At 40.2% G+C, this 24,324-nt stretch overlaps 3 protein-coding genes across 3 annotated transcripts; 1 reads left to right on the top strand and 2 right to left on the bottom strand.

The window, feature by feature from the left end:
* Positions 1-5,057: 5,057 nt before the first annotated feature.
* On the bottom strand, positions 5,058-9,488 carry pigf (phosphatidylinositol glycan anchor biosynthesis, class F). The gene is made up of 5 exons (XM_061708075.1): positions 9,093-9,488; positions 7,435-7,526; positions 6,629-6,745; positions 6,431-6,539; positions 5,058-5,371 (listed from the first exon to the last, which is right to left on the bottom strand). Exons 1-5 carry the CDS (start codon positions 9,318-9,320, stop codon positions 5,258-5,260), a joined length of 660 nt encoding a protein of 219 aa, XP_061564059.1. The 5' UTR covers positions 9,321-9,488; the 3' UTR covers positions 5,058-5,257.
* A 1,676-nt stretch (positions 9,489-11,164) lies between these two features.
* Positions 11,165-17,018, top strand: cript (cysteine-rich PDZ-binding protein). The gene is made up of 5 exons (XM_061707956.1): positions 11,165-11,292; positions 11,509-11,574; positions 14,128-14,182; positions 14,376-14,479; positions 16,105-17,018. The coding sequence occupies exons 1-5, from the start codon at positions 11,277-11,279 to the stop codon at positions 16,167-16,169; spliced, it is 306 nt and encodes a 101-aa protein (XP_061563940.1). The 5' UTR covers positions 11,165-11,276; the 3' UTR covers positions 16,170-17,018.
* Positions 17,019-17,882: 864 nt separating this feature from the next.
* On the bottom strand, positions 17,883-22,019 carry gch2 (GTP cyclohydrolase 2). The gene is made up of 6 exons (XM_061708689.1): positions 21,674-22,019; positions 19,944-20,053; positions 19,678-19,733; positions 19,078-19,109; positions 18,881-18,965; positions 17,883-18,589 (listed from the first exon to the last, which is right to left on the bottom strand). Exons 1-6 carry the CDS (start codon positions 21,966-21,968, stop codon positions 18,460-18,462), a joined length of 708 nt encoding a protein of 235 aa, XP_061564673.1. The 5' UTR covers positions 21,969-22,019; the 3' UTR covers positions 17,883-18,459.
* Between the last annotated feature and the right edge of the window lie 2,305 nt (positions 22,020-24,324).

Genomic DNA, 24,324 nt, shown 5'->3' on the forward strand with positions numbered 1-24,324 from the left:
GAAATATCAGTTTTTGTAAATACCTGGCTACGTGTAAACGTGGCCTTAGGCCACGTAAATAAATTGCAAATTGAACAAATATAAATTATATGAATTTGAAAAATGCCTTTTTAAGTTGTTACAAGGAAATGCAAAGTAAAGTTGTAATGAATTTAGCACTTTTTATTGCTTTATTATAGAGGGTATGTCAAAAAGTCTGGGTTGGGGAGAAACTCAAAACAGTAAAATTCTTGCACATTTGAATTTTCAACACACTGAAAAAGAATTAAAATGTCATAATTGAGACACAGCGGGCGTACGATGCGGCACGGAAGAAATGACGCTCAGAACTGCTACAAAAAAGCCAAAAGAAAGAAAGGAAGTTCTCTGTGACCTGCATCACTTCCTACTCTCCCCTATCTTTCTCTGTGAAATCCACATCCCCCCCTCTTTGTATATAAACGGAGACAATCTTTAAAAGACCTGCTTGTTCACGCTGACTATACTACCCAAACACCTAAGCCACCTACTGTTGGCTTCTGCTGGAAATTACCGGTGTGGTAACTGCGCACATTGCAATAACACCTCCAAGACCAACTTTTTTTATTATCCCCACTCTAATAAAAAAATTTCCATCAAAGAGGTGATTACTTGTGTATCTACACACGTCATATATATGCTACTCTGCCCTTGCGGTCTAGCATATGTGGGAAAAACTTCCAGACAGTTAAAACAAAGGATAAGTGAACACAAAAGCTCCATACGGAGAAAAGACAGTAAGGCCCAATCTCAATACTCCCCCTACTTTTCTTCACTCCCCCTACTTTTCTTCCCTACCCCCTAAAAAAGAAGGGGGAGATTTTAGGGCACTTGAAATCTAGGGCACTTGGCCCAGGTGCCTGTCCCAATACCCCCACTCCCCCTCGTTTTCATCCCTACCCTGATCAGGAAGAGAGCCAAAAGCTGTTTAAATTTCAACTGTAGCGCTGTTAATATGCCACTTTATTAAGTTTTAATATTTTTTCAGGCGTAAAAGTAACCTTTAAGATACCCAACCTGGGCTCAGTTTATCCAAATAACGCCTGTTAAGAAATTTGACTCGACGTTTTTGGAGATGAGAAGAGCCACCGGCCCCGGGGAGCAGCAGCAGCTCACGGCACGAGAATAGACGTGATCACCGGGTCAAGCTGCTCCGTCGTCCCGGGAGAGAAACCTGCAGCTCTGTTGAGAATTACGCTGGCTGAAATAAATCATTTAGGAAGATGTTGGTTTAATAGATGAAATCTAACAGTTGTAGCTACGCCTGTTAAGAAATTTGCTCTGAAAATGTAGAGATTTCTGCCTGCCGGCTCCGGAGCTTATGGGTCCGCGTTAAATCGACGCAGAGCCTACGGCGTAGGGTACGGCGTAGGGTACGGCGTAGGGTACGGCGTAGGGTACGGCGTAGGGTATGGCGTACGGCGCGCGTTGCCGCGTAACCTACGCCGTAGGCTCTGCGTCGATTTAACGCGGAACCATAAAACAGCTCCGCTATCTTCATTTCAGCTTTATCTGAAAGTGTGTAAATGACCCAGATAACAGCTTTGTGGTTTCTGAAAACTATTATATCAGAAACATCCAAAACAAATCTGACGAGTCACAGGATTATTTCTCTCTATTTCCCACAAAAAAATGCTTGCTCCCTTGGTCACAATCTGAGACAAGTCTGCCTGTTTGCTCTCGGTCGGCGAGTCAAATCGACGCAGAGCCTACGGCGTAAGTTACGTAGCCTACGGCGTAACCTAACAGCCTTTACTCCGTCGCGATTCTTCGTGAACAACGGACAAAAAAGGGATTATGTACATTCACTGAGTAAATATTATGAAAGTAAAATATATATTTCTCGCTAGAAATGTAATCAAAACACATTTTTATGCAGAAACTAACTCAAAATATTGATTTATTCATTAAGAAATGTCCACCATGTTTTTTTTTGGATTCAGTCCGCAAATGACGACGAAAAGCATTCTGGGAAATTTTTATAACCCCTCGCTCGCGAAGTCAGCATGTGAAATCACTCGCTGTGAAGGGGCCCCTCGCCCTCGTTATGCCCACTCCCCCTAGGTGAAAAGAGAAATTGAGACACCACTACCCTCACGGGAACGCGCAAAATTTAGGGGTAGTGAAGAAAACGAGGGCGAGGGGGCCTAACTATCCTGAGGCTGTTCATTTCAACGAGAACAAACATGACATCTCAACTTTACGTTTTTGTGGACTTGAAAAAGTCAGCCTTCCACGGAGGGGTGGGAATCTGGACTTGCTGCTAAAACGTGGAGAGCTCTTCTGGATTTTTACTTTACAAACACTGGCACTTAAGGGATTGAATGATGAACTGCCTTTGAGTGTTGTGTTATGATTTGGTTTTTTATCATGTGTAGTTTCCTCCCTCACACTTCCCAACAATAACAAGAGCCAGTATCTATATGTATAACTTGTGTAATGTGTGTATATATATATATATATATATATATATATATATATATATATATATATATATATATATATATATATATATATATATATATATATATATATATATATATATATGTATATATATATATATATATATATATATGTATATATATATATATATATATATATATATATATGTATATATATATATATATATATATATGTATATATATATATATATATATATATATGTATATATATATATATATATATATGTATGTATATATATATATATATATATATATATGTATATGTATATTTATTCACCTCTTTTAATCTTTAAATTATTTGAGAGTTGAATTTGACCAGTTCTCCTTTCCCTTCCTTTCTCCAGGAATTGGGTCTATTAGGAGACTGGGCCTGACTCCTATTTATTCTAAGATGTTCTCTTCATGATAAGTTTTGATGTACTTTGTGTTTTTACAGGACATTCATCCTCCCTTTTGTACTGTATGAGATCAGAACACTTAGATGGGGTTTTTGCTGTGTGACTCTCTTCCCTCATTGCAAATATTTTAAATTGATTGCTATCTAAGATTGACACTTTATAGGTATAATCATCCTCCCTTTCTAATGATTATACCTTTGGATTCGATGGTCATTGATTGATGTATTTTATGCTTTTGGTGTTTTGGTGATGCTTGCTGACTGTACTTCGGTATGTGACCTTGTTTGAAGGTGCTCAGGTGTGGCGGCACCTGATTGGACCACATAGGCCTACCAGCCTATAATAGACAAGCTATTGTTCCGATCTGTTTGATGCACTTATCTGGATGATGCTGTGCTTAAGTTTCCATCGTCTATTACAATGTCTTCTTCCACAATCAACCTCCGGTATCAGCTAAGTTTGTGAATTTGCTGTTCACTGCTCAGCTGGTTGTGTAAATCAGAAAGATCTTGCTGAAATCAGCTGGGAATAGTGTAATGGTTGAGAGGAGCCGTACTGATCCTTCCATTAAACATACAGATTGTGAAACCAAAAGAATCAGATCATTTCCGCTGCCGTCAGCAACAGCATGAACAATCTTGTCAAAACCACCTTTAAAAATAATCAATCCGGCTTGTTTTGTGCGGACACAGGCCACCTCTGAAAGTGGAAAACCCGGGTTAGTTCACAATCCACCACTCATGTTCTCTTGCCTCGGTAGAAATCTGCAAAGAGCAAACATATGCATAAAACAATCGCCTTGCAGAACAGGCTGAGGGGAGAGGACGGGCTGGGAGTGACAAATCACCTCTTCTCACAATACCCTGGCACAATAGCACTGCCTGAGAACAAATAATGAATAAATAAAGTTCTCTGAGACTGAATGAGGAGAGCAATTTCTAAAGCAGCAGCTTTTGTGTGTGTGTGAGTAGTCTTGTTCTTCTCTGGAAGATGAAAGTACAACAAATGGAATTGAAAACATGAACAAAACAACCCCAAAACAACAAACCCCAATTATTTTTGTTGTTTTTCTTTTCCTATAAAGAACATCAATAACTTGTTTTAAAAAAGAGACACAGACATCACCACGTGTGCCTCATCCAAATTGTCCTAAAAATATACAGTACATTCACACTGTAATGCTGCTGGAGCTGAAATCAGAGTGAGAAATCAGCTCAGTTACACCCTATACTCTCCGGGGGCAACACTTGCAAGCTCCTCTGTTCACCAAAGGGTACCGACGTTATCAAAGCAGAGGTGGAAAATTAAAAAGAAAAAAAAAAGCATGAAGACCAAGACTAACAGCGTTAACAATGGGAGGTCACATTGAATTTTATGGGTTGGAGGGTGAGACTGAAGCACGAGAAAGGTGTTGATTGGTATCGTAAGAATATGTTGGTCTCCCAAAAGGCTCTCCCTTTTTTCTCCTTTTCCCTACAAGGCTATTTTTCCCGGCTTTTCCCTGGCAACAATCTTATGTAAGAGTTCAAGCACAGGGCGCCTGGACAGCGTTGCCCCAGGGTGTGCGCTGAGTCGCTGACCACCACTCAGAATAAAAGCAGAGATTCTAAAACAGCAAAGATAACCTGTGTTGATTTACTCAGATATAATCTCTTAAATTGTGTACAACTGTCTGCAGTAAACATCCTACAATTATTTACATCATTACTCGAGGCTGTGGTGCAGAAGACATACGGGCCCAACAACACCAAAGGAGGAAAATTAATGTCCCTAAAATGAAAGTGAATCAATATGATCGCCTGAGGATGTTGAAAAGGTGGAACGAGAACGAGAGCCGGGGCGGGAGGAGGGTGTCGAAACAGAGTTGCAGCAAGATTAATGGCTGTTTAAAAAGGAACAGCATTCATCAGTAGTCAGGCTTCAGGTGCAGAATGACATCAGAAACATCAGTAAAAAATGTCTGCAAACATGGAATCTAGCTTTTAGGTAAGTTTATGTTTTGCCTTGAACTTTTTAAATAAAGGGACCATCCAACCCATATTACTCATTAGTTTGCATTCACTTTATTACATAAAATAGAAGCGTGCACAATAAGGCACAGACAGGAGGTGATCCAACAGCACCACCTGCAGGTTTCATGAAGTCTCAACTTTTAAATAAAACCACAGAAAATGCTCAATCTCAATAAGGAAAATCTTTATTTACAGGGAAAGAAAAAAAACTACTCAGGTTCAGCCATCCCGCATACAGAACAATGTCTTTTGGTTTTACTAAATGATCTGCAGGCTGCCCACAGCACAAAGACTCCCAATAAATAATCCATAAAAAATTCCAATGGACACATTAATACAAACAGAGACATTTAACCACGTCTCTTTATCACTTGCACTTGTACGTGAGCTGCTTGCGATGGTAGTGGATCCAAGCGGGAGCAGCAACAAGCCCGGTCAGGTAGCCAATCATAGCACCCAGGCTGCAAGAAACAGGCCAAACCTGCGAGAAGAAGAGACGTGATCATATATAACAGATGAAAACATAAAGAGGAATTCAACCATACTTTCTTCATGAACCCTTCAAATAATATTTAGTTGATTTAAAAAAGGTGGAACCATACAAGAGTGTCATCCAATCACCTCTAATCTGCCTTTTACATGAAGCATTTTAAAGTCTTTCTCTACCGTAACAAATCCAAAAATTCTCCTTTATGTCACAAAATACCAAAACCATTCCATAACAGAAGACTAATCAGTTACTGGGAACTTAAATATCAAAATCAGGTACCTGTACTTCAAAAACATCCCATCTCTTTGAAAGACTTTCCGTTTGTCAGTAGGAACACACTTTTAGCTTCCAACTTAAATTTCACATGAACATTACACTGCACAATTTTGAAGATTAACATAATATAATCTGATGATTAAAATAATCCAAATGCACAAGAAGGTTTTTACAGATATTGTGCAAAATGCGACCTTTTCATTCTGAAGCATCTTTAAGAAACCAATTTCTTCTACAGTTAGTCTTTAGTCTTGAGGTGTAGATAAATAGAAGTAGTGGGGGAAATAATAGATGTGCTGCATTTTGACTGACTTTTCTCATCGTATTGATTTACTTAGTAATAAGCAGAAATATTTAAATCATTCACAGAGCAAGTTAAAATTGATGAATCTGTGGTTCTATTATTACGGCTTTCGCATTACACAGATGGGAAACCATTCACCTGTCACCATAGGCTAAATGATCAAAAAGCACAAACGTGATGTGGAGAAATACCAAGAGAAGAATTGTTTGCAGTAACGCGATTTTAAAGGGAATTGATTATGGTCATTGATTATGTGAATGATCTTATCAGACAAACTAACAGCTCCACACGAGCGGGTGACATTCACGAGCAATTTACGACCTTACACAAAAGCTTGTTAACTCTCTCTCCCACCTGAGTTATCAAACCTCACAGAAAAATCTAAAGGAAGATATACATGTGAATTGTTCTTGCATATGACATCACACAGCAGACATTTTTTATCAGAAGATTTTTCAAGATTTGCTGACCTGCCAAGGCCTGTCCCAGTCCAGCGGTATCGGGAATGCTCCCATCCAGGCTCCTATGAGTGTGCAGGCCACTGTAATCTGCAGACAGGTGTCCCACACAGACATCGCTCTGAGGACAGAGACAGGGCAACAGAAAACTGTGATGCATTTCTGTAGCAAAGCGGCAGAGAGCAGGGAAAAATGTGATTTCAGACTTACCCATGTCGACTGAACACTCGTATCCAAGCTTGAATGTTGGGGCCGAGAACACAGAGACATCTCAAGGTGGTCAGTGAGGTCAGCAGCACACCCAGTGAAAACGTCTCCAAAAAAGACCTGAAAAACGTGAGATGTTTACTCGGTTTTTCAAACACAAGAATGACTGGCAGAGAAAAACAACACACAAATTTTTAAACCGGAGTAATAACAAGTTCTGAAAAGTAAAATGATAAAAAGAACAAGGAAATAAAATGAAACCCTGAATTCTTATTAGTCCATCTTCCTCTTTTCATCAATTTCTGGTGATTTTCTGTTACATCGGCTGCCACTGTTTCGTTTAAATGTTGCCATACAAAGAAACAGCAACTCATCCCCCCACAGTCCATTTTTATAGCTTTTTCTATTTTATTCATACACCCAGACTCTGCGTTTGGTCAACAACAATGTCAATGTCAATTTTATTTGTATAGCACATTTAAAAACAACCTAGGTCTAACAAAGTGCTGTACAGTATAAATTAAAATGGAACAATACCAAAAGAAAATACAGTACAAAGTGCAGAAACAATGAAATCACTAATGTACTAGGATTATCAATAAAATAGTAATACAAAATAGACAGCAAAGAACAGACACACAAAGTGCACAATCACTTCTCACAGATGTAGGCCACTATTTACCGTACACCAAAAGCCAATGAAAAGAAATACGTTTTCAAAGATGATTTAAAAACCTCTAGGGTCTGAGCAGATCTAATATTTGGTGGCAGGCTATTCCACAGCTTAGGGGCTAACAACGATGACTTACTCAATCAGCGGCGCTCCGTAGAGAACGACCACTGTGTGGAAGAACAAGCATGACAGGAAGAAGTACAGACATGACCGAAACAGCCTCGACAGCTGAAGAAAGGAAAAAAATTAAGATAGTTTAGGACAAATCAACAACAACCCCCCCCCAAAAAAAACTAAGTACACAAATATAGTAAAACAGCAAACACTAAGTAATTTATGATAAAAACATAGATGTTTGTCTGGGCTCAAAATGTTCAGTTTAATGAAAACAACTGGACTGAGCAACCAAAGATTAAGTATTAACAAGGCGCTGCTCATGTCTATACAAATCAGAATTACATTTATTTGAAACAATCAGACATTAGTGTCTGAATGAAAAATGATATTTCATACACCTCACGTTTTCTACATTAAAAATGTTTTTTTATCCAAGATATTTTAATAGACCTTTTGTTAAGCAGCATTTTCTGAATTAATTTAAACTTACAATGCAACACTAAACCTCAACAGTCTACTTTAACAGGTATGGTTTCTGTGATCAGTGAAAAATACAAATAGACTTTTGTCTTTTTGCAGCACTGTAATTTTATTTATTTATTTTTTAAATACATTCAGTCCCAATAGATATAATGATTTTGGGGGTATCGCCTATATATCTTTTCACTTACTAGATAAATAACCATATAGATTTCCATATAGAGTAGGCTTTCTTTTTAACTATTAAATGTTATATTTTTCAGAATCACCTTTTTGTGAAATTATGCCAATAAACAAAAAGATTTGAGTTAAAATGGGAATGACTTCTTTTCAGAGAGCGTTTACATTAAGCCACTTGTTGACACGCTAACTAAATAGTGTTTGTGTTGATTAAGACATAGACGCGTGCATTGCAAAAGACTAATGAAGACTTTTGACTTGAGCACCACAGGTCCAACTAGGGTTGCCACCCGTCCCTTGAAATACGGAATTGTTCCGTAATTGGGAATTAAAAGTTGCATTCAGTATTGAACCAATACAGACACATATTATGCTCTTATTTATTGATGTCATAATATACAGGTGAAGGTCGGAAAATTTGAATATATTGCAAAACTTCATTCGTAGTAAATTCAACGTGAGGTGAAATAAATGCATTATTTCCCACTACATGCAAAGTGAGGTATTTCAAGCCTTTATTTGTTATAATTTTGGTGATTATGGCTCACAGTTTATGAAAACCCCCCCAAAAGAATCTCAAAAAATTAGAATATATTATGAAATCAATAAACAATTCAATCATCAGAATTATAACAAATAAAGGCTTAACATATCTTGCTTTGCCTGTAATGAGACTATGTACATTTATTAGTTTCAACTTTTAAATTGAATTATTGAAATAAATTAACTTTTACACCATATTCTACATCTTGGCTGATGGGGACATACATAGCATTTCAGTTGCTAGTATGGTTGTCTGTCTGTACAGTCATGCAAGTTCAATGCTATTAAAGCACTTTAAACTTTAAATCAAAGCGTTTTGTTTTTTTATATAAAATAAATAAATTTCTATGCAGTTTAGAAGTTTTGGGGATGTCCCTTTTTTTGGCGCCTGCGCTGCTGGAATCGGGGTGTCCCTTATTTCTTTTTCTGAAAGGTGTAACCCTGGGTCCAACAGTGTCTTCCTGCCATCATCACCTTGTATCCCAGCGTGTGCTTCCTGGTGGGCGGCGTGATGCCCAGCAGCCAGAACAGCGCCACACTGACCCCCGTCACCGTCCCGGAGACCAGGTAGAGCCACAGCAGGTGAGAGCCGTACACGGAGAAGCCCTGCACGAACACCGCGGGCAGCACGGTGGCCATGAACACCGAGGCGGCCAGGATGGCGTGAGTGGACGCCATGGCTCGGATTTCATGGTCCCACATGATTAAAGTGTCACTTATCTACAACAAGAGACCAGTGGAGCTGAAAAAATAGGATTAAATCGGGTTAAGAGTTTGAAATGACCTGCAAACGAGAAGAATTGGACCATGAATCGATGAATCGGTCTTCCCTCCGCGTTTCCGTAAACACGGAGAAACGTAAGACGTTCTGGAGGACTTCCTGCTGACGTCACCAGCTGACCCCGCCCACTCCGGTGTTCTGCTGATTTCTGCTGCGCCGTCGAAAAATGCTACCTAATGGATTTCTACCTTTGTAGAGCTACAATTTTACTGTGTTTTACTCCCTAGCCCAAAGACATCATATAGAACATATAGAATATAGTGTTCTATATGATGTCTATGCCCTAGCCCACTTCCTTTTCCCCCAAGTGGTCCTTGTCGTTTGCCAGGCCGTGATTGTAAATAAGAATGTGTCCTTAATGACCTGCCTGGCTAAATAAAAGCCGAATGACTGAATGAATATCAAATAAAGCGATAGAATTGTTTTGTTTTTTCTCTTTATCGTATAATGTTCACAAAGTGTAATGAAATTGCAAAGTGCTTACTTTTAACATGCCAGACAGGGAATTTGATTCCGGTTATTTCGCTCACTGTACCAAGATTTACATAGTAGCAAATAATAAATAGACAAAAGTGGCTCTTATTAATATATACAATAAAAAAAGTGAATTATTATTATTATTATTGCACAGTAATTGATTACTCTGAGACTCTATGAGTGATGAGAGTTCATCAGAGCAACAGCTTGGGGGAAGAAACTGTCTCTGAGTCTGTAGCGCCGTCCAGAGGGGAGGAGTTCAAACAGACTGTCCTGGGTGTGAGGGGTGAATGCATGAATCTATTCTATCTATCTATCTATCTATCTATCTATCTATCTATCTATCTATCTATCTATCTATCTATCTATCTATCTATCTATCTATCTATCTATCTATCTATCTATCTATCTATCTATCTATCTATCTATCTATCTATCTATCTATCTATCTATCTATCTATCTATCTATCCACACACACACACACACACACACACACACACACACACACACACACACACACACACACACACACACACACACACACACACACACACACACACACACACACACACACACACACATATCATGTTGCTTTTTGGTTCTCTGTTAACAGAACTGTGTTATGTTCACTTGGTAAATCAGAACAGATATATTTGGGCCTAATCTGGGCACTTTGGTTTGGATGATGTAAATCCTATTTGGGTCAGATTAGTCTTGACCTTCATGAACTTGGCCAAATTTGGGTTCATGTTATATGAGTAACATATTGTGAAGGCCAGTCATGGCCCAGCAACCCAAAGAAAATGAAGGACTGATCCATGTCTACTGGATCTGTGCTCGGGCCACACTCATCTTGGCTCAATGTTGTTGGTCAAAGCACAATTTGGGCCAACGAAAACTACAGGAATGGGTATAGTCATGGCCGGACATTCGTTAGTATACGGGCAACGACCAAATCTGTCTCACTTAATTATATAACTATTATATAACTTTTATTAGCTGAAGAAATAATATGTTTTCAAAATATTGTTCTTAAACATATTCATGAAATATGTATTTGTCAAAGATTAATATTTCCATTTAACATTTAACATTTCCAAGAGAGAGAGAGAGAGAGAGAGAGAGAGAGAGAGAGAGAGAGAGAGAGAGAGAGAGAGCGAGAGAGAGAGAGAGAGAGAGAGAGAGAGAGAGAGAGAGAGAGAGAGAGAGAGAGAGTATTATTATTATCACTAATCTGTGGTAACGTGGTATAATATAATATTCTAACCAATCAGAGGACGCGTTACTGGGACCTCGATGACGTAAGAGGAACGACCGGAAGTTTACAATAACAGAGCGATCTAATGCTCGTCGTCATTTTTTATTCAATTTTCACCCTAAAATTAAACGCAGCGCAAATATGGTCTGCGAGAAGTGTACGTATGGTTGTCTTTAATCGTTAAATGTATTTTTGCCTTTTTTTTTTAAATCCGTCAGCCAGTTTTTGGTCGTGTTCTCCGGCCGGCTAGCGGTGTATGAAGCTAAATACTGTTATTGTTGTGATCGTCATGCACGTCTATGGTTTACACGGTGTCTGTTTGACCTGAGTGTGGCATTTGTATCTGATAAATACGAGTTACCTGCCGTTTCAGGTGAAAAGAAGCTCGGAAAGGTGATCACTCCTGACACCTGGAAGGATGGAGCTCGGAATACAACAGGTGAGGTTTGGTGACCCACAGTGATGTGAAACCATCATTAGGGCTTTCTCATCAATATATCATTACATCTTTACTGAATTGACAGCAACTGGAAGAGTGTAAGTACTTTCTGGCGTAGAGACTAAAAGTTTTCCTTGAGATAGTTTGCCTTAAGAAGATATTAATAACTTTATTTGTACCCATTGGGGACAAATAAAGTTATTGATTGATTGAGATAAGATAAGATATTCCTTTATTAGTCCCACAGCGGGGAAATTCGCAGTGTACAGCAGCAAAGGGGATAGTGCAAAACAAGAGGCATCAATAGAAATAATAATAATAATATCAGAGTATGACACACTATAAACAGTACTGGTATATACAATAATAATAATAATAATAATAATAAATACTGGTATATAAAATAAGATAACAGATGGATATTTACATAATTGCACGTTGCAGTGAATGATATTGCACATTATTTTCCAGTATGTACATTTATTGTCAGGTTGTATGTGGTCTACTGTGAGCAGTGCTGGTTGTGTAGTCTCAGCTGCAGGGAGGAAGGACCTTCTGTATAGGGATGGGCGGTATGGACTAAAAAATGTATCACGATAATTTCTGGCATTTATCCTGATAACAGTAAAAATGACGATAAAAAAAATACCAATCCAACTCCACCTTTGTAACTATAAATCTATCACCACATTCAGTCTTTGGAGCCCCCAAATCACTGCTCTAAAAGAATACTAAATGCTACTAAACGTCATCAATGGGAATTTATCTTTCTTTCTTTCTTTCTTTCTTTCTTTCTTTCTTTCTTTCTTTCTTTCTTTCTTTCTTTCTTTCTTTCTTTCTTTCTTTCTTTCTTTCTTGCTCATTTCTTTCTTTCTTTCTTGCTCATTTCTTTCTTTCTCATTTCTTTCTTTCTTTCTTGCTCATTTCTTTCTTTCTCATTTCTTTCTTCCTTTCTTGCTCATTTCTTTCTTGCTCATTTCTTTCTTTCTTGCTTGCTCATTTCTTTCTTTCTTTCTTGCTCATTTCTTTCTTTCTTTCTTTCTGGCTCATTTCCTTCCTTCCTTCCTTCCTTCCTTCCTTCCTTCCTTCCTTCCTTCCTTCCTTCCTTCCTTCCTTCCTTCCTTCCTTCCTTCCTTCACGTACGTTGTGCGTCGATTTAACGCAGAACCATAAATCCGGTTTTACACAAAAACGTCATCAACAGGAATTTATCGTTTTTACCCCAAGATGACAAATTCTTACCATGGGGAATTTTTTTGACGGTATATCGTGAACGGTAAAATATCGCCCATTCCTACTTCTGTAGCTCCTTCACACATTTAGGGTGAAGGAGCCTGTCGCTGAATGAGCTCTCCAGCGCTCTGATGGTGTCCTTCATGGGGTGGGAGTCCTTCTCCATCATGGATGACAGCTTAGCCATCATCCTCCTCTCTCCCACCACCTGCACTGTGTCCAGAGAGCAGCCCACGACAGAGCCGGCCCTTTCAATGGTTTTGTCCAGCCTCCTTCTGTCTGCAGCTGTGATGTTGCTGCCCCAGCAGACCACTCCGTAAAAAATGGCTGATGCCACCACAGTGTCATAAAATGTTTTCAGGAGTGTTTCCTGCACACCAAAAGCCCTCAGCCTCCTAAGCAGATAGAGTCTGCTCTGGCCTTTTTTGTGGAGTGCAGAGGAATTAGTAGTCCAGTCCAGTTTATTGTTGAGGTGAACACCCAGGTCCGTTCCCTGGATGTTCACCGGTGTCGAGGGGGATTTATTACACCTCTGCAAATCCACCACCAGTTCTTTAGTTTAGTTTAAAACAGATAGTCTAAGTTAAAAACTGGAGCTGAGAAGTAATTTCTTAAGAGGATTGAGGCTGTAGCCAGATCACAGGAGTTAGTTAATAGAGCAGCATTTGGCAGGGATATATTGATCAGGTCATTTGACAGTGTACCTTAAAATATGACTCATCAGTGGTGCTGACAGCAAATTATCTGTGTGTACATCTGTTAATCCTTTTTCTGCTCCTGCTAAATCTAATGCTAATCTAATATAGTGTGCCAAAAATGGTAAACAAAGTATTCTTATTTGTTTTAGCCTCCTAAATATAGAGCTAAAGATTAAATATCTTATATCAGACAACCAGCTGATCTGGTGAACTGCTGAGCAATGTACAGTACACACACAAGTGCTTTATTATCCACTAATCTGAGTTTTCTTTCGTCATTGTTAAATGTGTTGCAATGTTTTATCTTGTTAAACTGAAATAAACCAAGACTGTAGCTCTGGAAATACATTTCTGCTTAGAGATTATGTAAGTTATGTAACAATGAAGAGAACCAAGAGAGGTTTTTCTGCCTCCAGCCACTATGTTGCCCAGTTTTCTGTTCATCTTTTATCAATGTCATCTTCTGTGACTTATGCAGATGAGCTATGGCTCTTTTTTTAATGTCTTATATTTTTTTAATGATGAGCATTATCAATCTTCTTTCATTTCTGGATAAAATCATGTGCCTAATGATACTTAGATGATGTTTTAATGATTTTTATTTGTTTTTTTCATGCTTTAGAGAGTGGAGGGCGTAAGCTAAATGAAAACAAAATGTTGACATCTAGGAAAGCCAGGTGAGTTCATTCTTGTGAAGAAATACATCAATCTGCTTTAATCTAAAGGAAAAGTAGTTTCCGATCTACATTCTCTGATGGATGAATATTGATCTTTATCATGCTTATTTATTAACCGGAGCTGTGCTGATATAACGGATATTGCTGGGCAGCACTACTACATTTTATTGTTTTGTTTGTTTTTTTTCCCCAGATTTGACCCTTACAGCAAGACAGGCTTTGCTATCTGCAGAATCTGCAAGAGCTCAGTTCATCAGGCTGGATCACATTACTGCCAGGGCTGCGCCTACAAGAAAGGTATCATCTTACACACAATGGGTGGCCCATAGTGCAAAAAGTGGAGAAAAAAAGGTCATTATTTTTGTGATCCACTCAAATATTAGAATGTAGTTTTAGTCTCTCACCAGTAGTTGGTTTTCGCTTCTAGTCCTGCTGTGTTTTCATTTACTTATAGAAATGTGCAGGGGGTTCTCTGAAAACAGGATAGCAGTTTAGAGTGAGACTGCTACACTTACCTTGTTTTTATTGGCATTTATTTTGTCTTTAATGTAAGGAAACTGCTGGTTATCTACAAAGCTTTTTTTTTTTTTTTTTTTTAAATGAGTGTGGCCTAAATATTGGACCTAATTGCCTTCTTACAGGCAACTCAGAGATCATATTAACGCAGGGCTGTGGTCAGCAGCCAGTGCTGTACTGTTAGAGATATATGATTCCGTTTTTGAAGAAACCTGCATTGGAAAATATTGAAAAACATTAAAAAAAAGAATTTCCCACGAGTCAGTTGTTGGGACTAGATCTGCCTTCACTTATGCCCAAACTAGCTACAAGGGATGACAAGCAGCTCTTAAATGGAGGAAAAAACTATGATGGTTGAATACTGGCATTTAGCACATTCATTTGACTGGAGCTGTACAAGCAGTATTGCTGGGTATCACTGCTGCAAAATAATCAATATTGGTTGTTTTTTCTTTTTTTTTTCTTTTTCTTTTTTAATGTCTTAAAAAAGAATATCATATTGGTTGTTTTAAACTGATGCCTCAGACCGGCAATACCATGCATTAGCGCAAAATACCCATGATTTGTCATATACATGAGGATTAATTGTATTCTTAATCAATAAATGCACAAAGTTGTGCCATAGAGAAACAAATTATTAGTCGTTTGCTGGTGGAGCCTGCACTTACTATGCTGGTATGGTTGCGGTGGGGATGCAAAAGCAATAAAACAGTGAAACATCAGTTTTGTTTATCATTAAAATATTAGTGAAGCAGAGGTTTAGATATTAATTTAGTTTTTTGTTTTTCATAGCATCAAAAATCAGAGAGCAAGTTACAGTCTTGCATAAGAAGAGTATTTGCAGACATCTAGACTTATGGGTTTGATCGATTTTAAAATCTGTTTGGGTGACAACTCTGTACTGTATTTAGGGTGAATGATGAAATCCAAATAACATCTCAAAAAGCATGTCTTTTTGAACCTTGAAGCGAACTGGCTGCTGAAAATGAGGTCAGTTAATGCTGCAGTAGTAAACAGTATAAACAAATGAAGGCGGTACTCCAAGCTATTTCTACAAGTAACACAAAAAAAAATCATAGAAGCACCTTAAAGTAAACTTTGCTGCAACACTTAAAACATTTTCCTCTGTTTTGACTCCATTTCTGATAATAATGGAAGGAGGACTTGTGCACCAAAAAGTAGAATAAAATAAAATAAATCCCAAAATATTCCTTCCTTTAGAATTAGGCAACACATCTGAAAGTTTAAACCTGCCTCATGGTGTCAATAATAATAAAAAACAATAAACCTGCTTTAAAAAATGTTTTAACAACTGAAACAAAAGTACTTCAATGATTATTTAAAAAAAAAAAAAACATGCTTTCAATTTCCTCTCTCTTTCCCTCCTACATTTGATCTTTCTCCAGGAATCTGCGCAATGTGTGGAAAGAAAGTTTTGGAAACCAAGAACTACAAGCAGACATCTGTGTGACAGCGTGCTGCTCAGAGAGCAGCACTGAGTGAAATACAGACTGTGAAAGAGAGAGATGTGGACTTGGCTTGCCTCTTATTAAATATCATCATATAATACTTCTGAAACTAACCCGGTTATCATACACAGGCAAGCAGTGTTGTCTCCATATGCACCCTCAGCTGTTTCTAAAGTCACTGCTTTAAGGCATTTTCCAGATTTTAATTAAAGTTTAAGACTCTTTGCGTTTTAGCATGTTGATTTCTGTATCAATAAATGTTGAATGTGTGTGAATTAAAGCTCCCAGTGTGAGGAGATTTGACTGGGTCATTTTCTGCATCTCTGCCTGCAGGCACAAGCAAGCATAATTTTAGCCTCTTACGCACATATATATATTTCGTTTGAATGTAATAATTAGTTTACCCTGACATAATCATATTTAGAATCTGTCTGCTCACCGTCAGCTGTGACCCCCCCCCTCCCAGCTTCCAATCTGCTGTCAGAGAGGAGGGTTATAGTTCACAGGCTTCTCTGACGACAGCCTCCCCCTTTGATATTTAAAGGGCTTGCTCTGCCTCAGGCCTTAAATCACTGTGTCCACTGGATTTTTACAAAGTCTTTATCTAAAAAGCCTTCTGTCGGGCATTGATGCATTATATCAATCTTTCCTATTGTAGGAAATGTACTGTAGTGTACAGAGTTTAAATGGTTGGATGTAGGAAGTGGAACTGAATCCAGGACAGTTGAGCAGAGCAAGCTGCTGTGATCCACAGTCAGGGAGGTACTTTAGTTTAGAGGGCAGAAGCTGGTTATATAATTCTGGTTTCTTTTAGCTTCTGTGTCCTATCGCTGCAGCTTCAGCCTGTTAGTGTATGAAGTGGTGCATTTAAGGATTTTTAGATATCATCCCTGTGTAGCAATTGTCTTCCCCATACTGTTCACATAAATATATGTACACCAGCTTAACCACGAAGTTAAAGCAAATGCCAGGTGAAGTGCAAAATGTTGATGATCTCACAACATTATAGGACCTGTACTTGTAGACTTCTTGTCTGGCATTGAACTTTATATAAAACATGCTTTTCCAGCAAGACATCGCTGATGAGTGATTGGGTTCTGGTTCCTCACAACCCCCTGAAAAGGGCTGGTGCCAGGGGTGACGAACAGCAGTTGCTGGTCCAATGTGGAACCACTGACATTGATGTAGAGGTTTGCGGCAACACAAAAGTGCTTCTCTTTTTTGACAGTCTGTTAGATGTCAATTAAAGAAGGTTCCAGACTTTAAACAGCCCTAATTGTACTAATGGATAGTAAAGAGTGTAAACTTTCTTCAGGGACCAAAGCCATGTGATTCAAAGCAGTTTTGAATGAAAATGGAACGTGTGTTTGCAGGAAAACATCTTCTTGCCAAGAAGAAATATTGCAATATGCTGAATGCCTTCCACTGTTGTCCTTTCTTAACTGAGTTGCGGTCTTCTTCCTTGATTCTGTTGACTGTGTCCCACGTGTAGGATGTCGAGCTGTTAACGTAGCAGAGTTGGCAGCAGCTATCTGGCCAACCAAAGGCAGTCAATGTAACTTCTGGGTTTGAGCCAAACTAGAAGTAACAAAGACTGCAGTTCACCAACTGACCAATGCATTGAAACCCTGACAATTATAAAACACTCAAGTGGATATGACTGACATTTACAGAGAAAGACTAAAAAAAACTTCCATAATTTGAATTTGATTTTATTCAAGACTCTTCAGAACACATGATACCATTGTTATTGATCTTTCATCCACTCATCATCTCTAGTCTTTGGACTACAGTACGATACAAACACTTTGACCTGTATCATAAAATGTTATACAAGACAAATATTTTAAAAATGTATTTATAAATGACACATAGTTTGTTAAATTTAAAAAATCTTCAGGTTTTAAATACAATAATATTGTATGGAAGTGACACTTTGGAAAAGCACAGATTAAATTACCATCAAAAGTATTGTCACATTACAATATTGCATTGAGCTTTCATATGTTATAATGACATGTAAGACTGTAAAATATCTACAAAAGGCACGAGTGTGTATCTTGTGTTCACATTGATTTCAATCTGAGGATTTTTCCCACAGGACTGAAATCTTACAGGCTTTTGTGTTTTGAGTGTAACTCAAGAGCTGGAGGTCCTGCTGCAACTTTATGTCTTCTAATACTGATCTGTGTGGTTTTAAAAGTAAAGTCACATGAGGACCCACAGTCACTCCAAAGCTTTGTGCACGGTACTACATGCCAGGACCCGGGACTGAATGGAGTTTGAGGTTTATCAGGTGCGCAACGCAAGAGTCAGGAACTCCTCTCGGGTCTTGGGGTCCTCGAGGTAAACTCCCACCATGGTGCTCGTCACTGTGCGGCTGTTCATCTTCTGGACACCACGCATCACCATACACATATGCCTGCAAAACACAAACATGTCTCAGGCATGCAGCTGCACATTTTTCACAGACTTTGAGGAAAATCTGTTGCCTGAAGATAAAGCATTTAAATGGTAACGCCACAGATTGTTCCACATCAAATTCTGTTTATACACTGAGAGAGTATGACATTACAAAGACTGGGGTACAGACTGAGAGGAGCAGGGATGTTTTACTTACTCATAAAATTAACGCATTTATGACTGTTAAGCCTTTTTGGTGTTCGATATTACAGTAATTTATGGGTGTATCAGTGTGTGTGCGTATACTCACGATGCTTCCACGACCACAGCTACGCCTTTTGGCTGCAGGGCCTCAGTTATCCCCATGGCAATCTGCTTCGTCAGACGTTCTTGAACTGAGAATACGATTGTAATAAAAATTCAACACATAAATATAATAGAACTGATTTGACCAGATTTTAGTTTTATATGTGATTACAGCTGCACATCTTTCCAATAGCTGCCTACCTTGGAGCCTCCGGCTGAAGATCTCCACAATCCTGAAAAAAATAGAACAGAGCACAAACAAAGAGGACCCATTAGAGATGAAGTGTAATGATTAATCTTTTGATAAACACAGACGAGCATCAGTCCCTGACCCATGGTTTCTTATCTGGCCACTGTATAGACTCTTGATCTTTGAATCATTCAGCTTACAGAATTCTCAACATCTGCCATGCAATGATTCAACAACAGCAGTTCACCTAAACACACAGCCACTCTGTTAACAGCTACTCTGGGCTTGTGTGCTCAGATCTGCCGCGACTGGACTGTGTGGAAGACGGTGAAGGAGACAGACAAAGAGGCTGTGATAATAACTGCCGATTCCCACAGGTCCGAGGGGATTTTCTCATGGTTCGAGTGCGGATGGAGTTTACACTTGTATCTGCGAGTGTGAGTGATGAAGGGACTAGATGATGGCCAGTGGGCTCAGACTTTAAGCCTCCATTTCAAAGCACTGAGATAACAGAAGAACCCAGTCACCCGACACTAACGCCAGAATCATACAGCCACAGTGACAGCAGGAAGGGACAGTGAGTGTGTGAGGGTGCGTGCGCGCCGCGTTACCTTGCCAGCTTGCTCAGTCCCACCACTTTTTTGTTTGGAATATACCCGATGTGAACCTGCAGCGAGAGGGCGGCGGGGTCATATTATTAGAGGTTTGGGTGTTAAAGCATTAGCAATACAGAGCTCATCTTGACTAACTGAACAATGCAATGTCATTTGCTGTTTTTATGCTTTCAACTTTTTTATAACACTGTAATGCACATAACATAAATCCTGTTGGGTTGGTCAGGCCCACAGACACAGATGCGTGTACAGCTCTACCGTACCTTTCCAAAGAAGGGAACCAAGTGATGTTCACACAGAGAAAATACATCTATGTCCTTCACGATCACCATCTCCTCGTGGTCTTCATCGAATATGGCGTTGTTTAGGATGTCTGTTAGGTACAAACATACAAACATTCTTATACGTCAGTGATTCAGTTGACTTCATCAGTCCTGTTAATGAATGTACTTTTAAGCAAAGGTCACATGATGGAACATTTTTAACATTAATTTAAAAATCCAACATAAAAACTTCACTTTTTACAGGAGCTCCTTTATAGACTCATATAAGGTGTCATGTGACAAGTGCGTTAATTTGGTGGATAAATTTCAGAAATCAGTATTTCCTTCAAGAAGCCTCGAAATGTCTTACATGATCAACTAGGTCTCCGAAACTCAAAGATATCTGGTTTACTGTGAAGCAGCACTAGCAAATCCACCACATTGTCACATTTTTATAGTAAAATAGTTGTTTCTACAAATAAATTTAACTCAAAATCCAATGTCTGTCTCTTAAAAGCACATTTTCAAGAGAAACCACACTGCATTCACATGAGCTGACACTTTGATGGTTGCAATCACAACCTACAATTTCTGGATCCCTGAACGAGTTTCTGCTTAAATTTATAAAGTTTGTTCTCTACTGAGAATTCTGCTTTTAGAACACCTCCTGTTAACCTTTTGTATTTCTTATTTTTCTTCTCATCTTTTATTTTTTGTTTATTATTATTTATTTCTTTTCATGTCTTTTATTTCATTGTACACGTTTGCACCTGTTCTGTTAGTATCTGTTAACATGGATAAAGAGTGTAAAATAAAAATAAAAATAAGTAAAAAAAAAAAAATTAAGTTTGTGGCCTGAGACTAAAAAAAAACAGATCAGCAGCTGATCCTGCAGTTTTGGCTTTGTCTTCATCTGCCTGCAGAAGTCATCAGGTGATATTTTGCAGATTATTTCATTCTAATTTTATTATTTTATTCTTGGCAGTGGACAAACTTGAACTAACTCCTACTGGATACAAACACAGGTTATGTGTCACGATTTTTCAGCACCATGGAGAAGGTAAACTAGTAGGGTTCCCAACTCCCTGAAAAATAAAAAAGGGACATCTCATCTGCAGGGCCGGCCAACCCAATTACCTTCACCTTTCCTGGCTTGGTGAATTTTTTTGCCTCTTTTTTTGTGAGTGAAATTCTTTTTTTAACTATTTGACTCGAACCTGCATGCATATTTTTGAATGCCATGAACACATGGAAAACCAATTATTATCCAGCAATTCACTTTAATACAAAATAACAAAATGAACTGAATAAAATCTTTCTTAAACAGAAACATGTCCTGCTTAACTTAAAATTGTATAAATGTATATAAAACAATAGAAAGAAAGCAGAACATCCATTCTGTAATAGTGCACATTTTTAGTGGAATAACAAAAGTGCAAACAGAAAGTCTGTAGAAAACTGTAGTAAACATATTTGTGCCTCAAAGGCCATGACTCTAGGCTTGTAGTAAAACAGAAAAAAAATAACTTATGAACTCAACAGCTCAATGCCATTTTCCATTGGCATTTTTGACTATTTTTTTATTCTCACAGTAAAGGCCGATTTATGGTTCCGCGTTACACCAACGTAGAGCCTACGGCGTAGGGTACGCGGCGACGCGCACCGTACGCCGTAGGCTCTGCGTCGATTTAACGCAGAACCATAATTCAGGCATCTTTCGCTGTCCTCACCGTGCACGGTCTCGTGGTAGCCCTTGGTGAGGAACTGGATGGCCTGGGCTGCGCGCAGCGGCGTGCGCAGCAGCCCGTCCCGGTGCGTGTCCTCGCCCAGCTGCTGCAGGATGCTGCTGTAGGCGGACACCAGCGCCGGCAGCCGGGACTCGTCCTCGGCCGCCTTGCGGGACGTCTCGTGCTTGCGGAGCACCACGGCGGACTTCTTGGAGTCGATGATGAGGTCGCTGAAGCCGTTGTTGCGGTGGAAGTCCTCCACGCCGGCGCTGACCTTCCCGTTGCTGTGGGAGTTCATGCTGCTGCTGCTGAGTGGGTGAGAGTGATAACGGGAGAGGTGCAGGAGCAGACAGGTGGTTGGATGACTCTGCTCCCAATGCTCAGCCTTTATAAAGCCTGCCGGACGCACCAGCCTGTCATTCGTCACAGAGCCGCGTACGTCAAAAACACAGAGGATCGTCAGCGGGGTCATCATAGATCCACGCCCCCTTCCACGACGCTGTTCTGCATCCAGCATCACTGGACAGTTAATGCATTAGGTGTATCAAACACGAATCAGTTCCGATTATGTTACGCCACTTTACCACATGCACTCTTTTAAAATCGCTCATGAGGCTCATGATATGTTTTTTGGAAAAGTCAAGCTTAGTTCATGGAAATCAAATTGTATAAGAGATTACAGTGGCATGCAAATGTTTGGTCAGCCTTGCATTTGTGTTCTTTTCTGTTTATTAATCTTATTGTGATTAATTAGAAATCACGTTTAAATGTAGACACTTTTTTCATCATCAAAGACTAGATTTAAAATTGCTGCCTCAATTAAAGAGTAAAAAAAAGAGAGATAATCTTCAAGCCTTCATATGGACTCCTCTATTTGCTAATATTTTAAATATTGCTAGAAAATAAAGTGTTCTCAACCACTTCTTTAGGAAAAGAAAAATTGAAGATAGGAAGACTGAAATGCCTTGTAAGACTTTCACTAACATTTGCCAAACTCTGGAATATGAAGGTAGATTTGTGCCTTTATTATCCATCCATCCATCCATCCATCCATCCATCCATCCATCCATCCATCCATCCATCCATCCATCCATCCATCCATCCATCCATCCATCCATCCATCCATCCATCCATATTCTTCTGCTTATCCGTTCCCGGGACGCGGGGGCAGCAGCCTCAACAGGGATGCCCAGACTTCCTTCGTCCCAGACACTTCCTCCAGCTCTTCCGAGGGGAGTCCGAGGTGTTCCCAGGCCAGCCGAGAGACATAGTCTCTCCAGCGTGTCCTGGGACTTCCCCGGGGTCTCCTCCCGGTGGGACATGCCTGGAACACCTCCCTAGGGAGGAGGGACATTCCTGGAACTCCTCCCTAGGGAGGAGGGACATGCCTGGAACACCTCCCTAGGGAGGAGGGACATGCCTGGAACACCTCCCTAGGGAGGAGGGACATGCCTGGAACACCTCCCTAGGGAGGAGGGACATGCCTGGAACACCTCCCTAGGGAGGCGTCCAGGAGGATCCGGTACAGATGCCCAAGCCACCTCAGCTGACTCCTCTCAATGTGAAGGAGTAGCGGCTCGACTCCGAGCTCCTCCCGGGTGACCGAACTCCTCACCCTATCTCTAAGGGAGCGTCCAGCCACCCTGCGGAGGAAACTCATCTCGGCCGCTTGTATCCGCGATCTTGTCCTTTTGGTCACTACCTAAAGTTGATGACCATAGGTGAGGGTAGGTGCGTAGATTGACCGGTAAATCGAGAGCTTCGCCTTTCGACTCAGCTCCTTCTTCACCACGACGGTCCGGTACACCGACCGCATAACTGCGGACGCTGCGCCGATCCATCTGTCAATCTCATGCTCCATCATTCCCTCACTCGTGAACAAGACCCTGAGCTACTTGAACTCCTCCACATGAGGCAGGACTTCTCCACCCACCCGGAGAAGGCACGCCACCCTTTCCCGATGGAGAACCATGGCCTCGGTTTTGGAGGTGCTGATTCTCATCCCTGCCGCGTTGCACTCGGCCTCAAACCGCCCCAGCACATTCTGGAGGTCCCGGTCTGATGAAGCCAACAGGACAACATCATCTGCAAAAAGCAGAGATGAAATCCTGAGTCTCCCAAACCGGATCTCCTCCGGCCCCTGGCTGCGCCTAGAAATCCTGTCCATAAAAATCCTGAACAGGACCGGTGACAAAGGGCAGCCCTGCCGGAGTCCAACATGCACCGGGAACAAGTCTGATCTACTGCCGGCAATGCGAACCAAACTCCTGCTCCAATCATACAGAGACCGGACAGCCCTTAATAGAGGGCCCCCCACAGAATGGCATGAGGGACACGGTCAAATGCCTTCTCCAGATCCACAAAACACATGTAGACTGGTTGGGCTAATTCCCATGAACCCTCGAGCACCCTGCGGAGGGTGTAGAGCTGGTCCAGTGTTCCACGACCGGGACGAAAACCACATTGTTCCTCCTGAATCCGAGGTTCAACTATTGGCCGTATTCTCCTCTCCAGTACCCTGGCGTAGACTTTCCGGGGAGGCTGAGAAGTGTGATCCCCCTGTAGTTGGAACACACTCTCCGGTCCCCCTTTTTAAACAGAGGGACCACCACTCCGGTTTGCCACTCCAGCGGTACTGTCCCCTTCCTCCATGC

The sequence above is a fragment of the Cololabis saira genome, chromosome 19, assembly GCF_033807715.1.
Source record: "Cololabis saira isolate AMF1-May2022 chromosome 19, fColSai1.1, whole genome shotgun sequence".
NCBI lineage: Eukaryota > Metazoa > Chordata > Actinopteri > Beloniformes > Belonidae > Cololabis > Cololabis saira.

What these genes read in the sequence shown, in the direction of transcription:
- pigf (XM_061708075.1), bottom strand. Translation starts at nt 9,320, where the DNA reads ATGTGGGACCATGAAATCCGAGCCATGGCGTCCACTCACGCCATCCTG. An exon ending in AGCACACGCTGGGATACAAG is followed by an intron (nt 7,527 to 9,092) that starts GTGATGATGGCA and finishes TCCTTTCTTCAG; the next exon opens with CTGTCGAGGCTGTTTCGGTC. An exon ending in CGAGTGTTCAGTCGACATGG is followed by an intron (nt 6,540 to 6,628) that starts GTAAGTCTGAAA and finishes CTCTGTCCTCAG; the next exon opens with AGCGATGTCTGTGTGGGACA.
- gch2 (XM_061708689.1), bottom strand. Translation starts at nt 21,968, where the DNA reads ATGAACTCCCACAGCAACGGGAAGGTCAGCGCCGGCGTGGAGGACTTC. An exon ending in TGGTTCCCTTCTTTGGAAAG is followed by an intron (nt 19,734 to 19,943) that starts GTACGGTAGAGC and finishes CTCTCGCTGCAG; the next exon opens with GTTCACATCGGGTATATTCC. An exon ending in GGACTGAGCAAGCTGGCAAG is followed by an intron (nt 19,110 to 19,677) that starts GTAACGCGGCGC and finishes TATTTTTTTCAG; the next exon opens with GATTGTGGAGATCTTCAGCC.
- cript (XM_061707956.1), top strand. An exon ending in TGGAGCTCGGAATACAACAG is followed by an intron (nt 11,575 to 14,127) that starts GTGAGGTTTGGT and finishes TTCATGCTTTAG; the next exon opens with AGAGTGGAGGGCGTAAGCTA. An exon ending in TTGACATCTAGGAAAGCCAG is followed by an intron (nt 14,183 to 14,375) that starts GTGAGTTCATTC and finishes TTTTTTCCCCAG; the next exon opens with ATTTGACCCTTACAGCAAGA.